The sequence below is a fragment of the Colobus angolensis genome, unplaced genomic scaffold, assembly GCF_000951035.1.
Source record: "Colobus angolensis palliatus isolate OR3802 unplaced genomic scaffold, Cang.pa_1.0 Scaffold170, whole genome shotgun sequence".
Classification (NCBI taxonomy): Eukaryota; Metazoa; Chordata; class Mammalia; order Primates; family Cercopithecidae; genus Colobus; species Colobus angolensis.
This window is the reverse complement of record NW_012114822.1, coordinates 2,513,684-2,516,731: the sequence shown is the minus strand read 5'-3', so window position 1 is coordinate 2,516,731 and position 3,048 is coordinate 2,513,684. Positions and strand designations below refer to the sequence as shown.

At 49.7% G+C, this 3,048-nt stretch overlaps 1 protein-coding gene across 1 annotated transcript in view; it reads left to right on the top strand.

Moving 5' to 3' along the window:
- Positions 1-3,048, top strand: part of PHF13 (PHD finger protein 13) — a 23,350-nt gene that overhangs the window by 16,280 nt on the left and 4,022 nt on the right. The window contains exon 2 of the mRNA XM_011938307.1: positions 1,388-1,489. Coding sequence (XP_011793697.1) covers positions 1,388-1,489 — 102 coding nt within the window. The remainder of the gene's footprint in view (positions 1-1,387; positions 1,490-3,048) is intronic.

The window sequence follows — 3,048 nt, the reverse complement described above, 5'->3', positions numbered from 1 at the left end:
TGCGGGGAGCGCGGTCACCGCGGGCCTTCGCCTTCGCTCCGTGGACGGCCCTGGGGTCCAAGGGGGTGGGAGAGGAGCAGGTTTGCCTAAACCAGGTTCAGAAAACAATTTTCTAAGGCGACTGACTTTCTGAAAGGAAACCCGCGGGCTGCACGCCTCTTCCTCGCGGCGGTAGGGGCGGCCCGAGACCCCTGCCCCCCATTTCCCTGCCGGCTTTTCCCCAGCAGACCGGCGGCCGGGTACCAGCACCTCGGGAAGAATGGGGGTGGGTCGGACAAGGCACTGAAAGGAAGCTCAGGGAACGTGCTGGGCGAATAAACAGCAATACAGCACACTTGTTTTGCTTAGGAGCAAATAAGACCTCCATCTCTCCGTGCTTCTCTCTCAGGAGAAAATCTCTTCTTGTGATGGGGGTTTCTAGACTGAATGGGGCTGGGACCCGCGAGCAAAAACCTCCACTATTCCATTTAAATGTAGGACTAAGATTCGCAGTAAGGTTCCTGGTTTATTGTGAGTTGAGACATTTGGGTGCCTGGCATCCCAACTGCTGGGAGAGCGGAGGGGACCCTCTGAGCACGAGAGAGGGGTTCTCGGGTGGTGCTAGCTTGGCAGGGTCAGCCAGGAATCAGCTCCAGGGTCCAGGTCTCCGAGAACTCTGGAGAATGAGAGAATGAGTGGTTGATTATTTATTTATTTTTTGAGGCGGAATCTTGCTTTGTCTCCCAGGCTGGAGTGCAGTGGCGTGATCTTGGCTCACTGCAACCTCCGCCTCCGGGTTCACGCGATTCTCCTGCCTCAGCCTCCTGAGTAGCCGGGACTACAGGCTCACACCACCACGCCCAGCTAATTTTTGTATTTTTGGTAGAGATGGGGTTTCACTATGCTGGTTTCGAACTCCTGACCTCGTGATCTACCCGCCTCGGCCTCCCAAAGTGCTGGGATTACAGACGTGAACCACTGCAACCGGCGAGTGGTTGATTTTTGAATCACTTAACATCAGTTACAGCTGCTGCAGCAGTCCATACTCAGAGTGTAAAATCTGTAGCAAAAAAGTAGTTTTTAGAGCTTCTCCTGATAGGCCTGTAGAGACTAATAGATAAAGTCAGAGAATGCCACATGAGCTCTAAGAAATAGTCCTTTGTACACGTTTTTATCTCCCAGCTGATTTCCCAGCATTCTTGGCATAAAGTCTTAATACTCCTCTTTCTGCTTTCTGAAAATGGTGTTATTTCTTGACCTGAACTTACCTTATCTTGTTTGTGGACCGTGTAAATCTAACGGTATTTTTTGAGTGGTTGACTACAAAAGTTCCAGCTTACTTTTGTTTCTGTGATTCTGCCTAGTAGCCTCTCCTTCAAACACATTCCCTCTTCTCTCTCGTTAATAGGAATACTCCCCCACTTGCAAGAGGCGCAGGACCGTGGAAGACTTCAACAAATTCTGCACCTTTGTCTTGGCCTATGCTGGCTACATCCCTTATCCCAAGGAGGTAATCTGAGTTTCTGAGACCTTTCTGGATGGGTAGTCAAACCCCAGTGCCTCCACCGCAAGCTTGTGGGCTTCTGACTGGTCAGTAGATTTGGAAGGGGCTGCTTGTGGTAACCTCAGTCACTAGTGTGGCAGAAATCTGTTTCTGGAGAGTTTGAATTAGCTAGGGAAATGGTTCTAAAACTCTGGTAAGAACTCTGGTAGAAAATGCAGGCTTGTCTAGAAAATGGTTTAGTAAACTTTTTTTTTTTTTTGGAATGGAATCTTGACTCTGTCGCCCAGGCTGGAGTGCAGTGGCATAAACTCCACCCTCGGGTTCAAGGGATTCCTCTGCCTCAGCCTCCTCAGTAGCTGGGATGACAGGTGTGCGCCACCACGCCCAGCTAATTCTTTTTTGTATTTTGGTAGAGACAGGGTATCACCTTGTTGGCCAGACTGGTCTCGAACTCCTGACCTCAGGTGATCTGCCTGCCTCAGCCTCCCGGAGTGCTGGGATTACAGGTGTGAGCTACCACCCAGCCAGTTTAGTAAACTTTGAAAGTTTATTTACAAATAAAGTATGTGATATCTGCTTGCTCTTTTTGTTTGTTTGTTTGAAATGGAGTCTAGCTCTGCCGCCCAGCCTGGAGTGCCATGGTGCAATTGTGACTCACTGCAACCTCCGCCTCCTGGGTTCAAGCGATTCTCCTGTCTCAGCCTCACAAGTAGCTGGGTGTGCCATCATGCCCAGCTAGTTTTTGTATTTGTACTAGAGACGGGGTTTAACTGTGTTGTCCAGGCTGGTCTCGAACTCCTGACCTCACGATGCCCGCCTCGGCCTCACAAAAGTGCTGGGATTACAAGCGTGAGCCACTGCACTTGGCCGTCTGCTTTCTCTTAATAAGGGTCTGTAGTTATTGACTGTTGACGGTGGCTGGACACTATTCTTGGCCTTTGTAATGCTATGAGGTAGGTGCTATTTTTTTATCTCCAGTTTATAAGATGAGGAAACTGAGGCATAGAGAGGGAAAACTTTGCCTTAGGTCACCCACTAATTAGTGGTGGAGCTTGGGGTTCAACCAGATGGCTGGACTCAGTGCACATGCTGTCTGTCTCTCAGCTCCCTGGCTGCCCAAAATGCGTATTACTGTCTTCAGGGACTCACGGCTACAACTTGATGTAGATGAAGGAGGTGTTTTTTTTTTTGCTTGCTGAGAAAAGGGCAGGACTGGAGGAGAGCTGCTGTGGTGCTCAAACTTCAGGCCTCTTTCATATTCTGTTATTAAGCTCAAAATTGAAGAATCCAGCTTTTTTTTTTTTTTTTTTTTGAGATAAGTCTTGCTCTTGTCCTCCAGGCTTGAGTACAATGGCTTGATCTCGGCTCACTGCAACCTCCGCCTCCCAGGTTCACGCTGTTCTCCTGCCTCAGCCTCCCAAGTAGCTGGGACTACAGGCGCCCACCACCATGCCCAGCTAATTTTTTGTATTTTTAGCAGAGACGGGGTTTCACAGTGTTAGCCAGGATGGTCTCGATCTCCTGACCTCGTGATCCGCCCGTCTCGGCCTCCCAAAGTGCTGGGA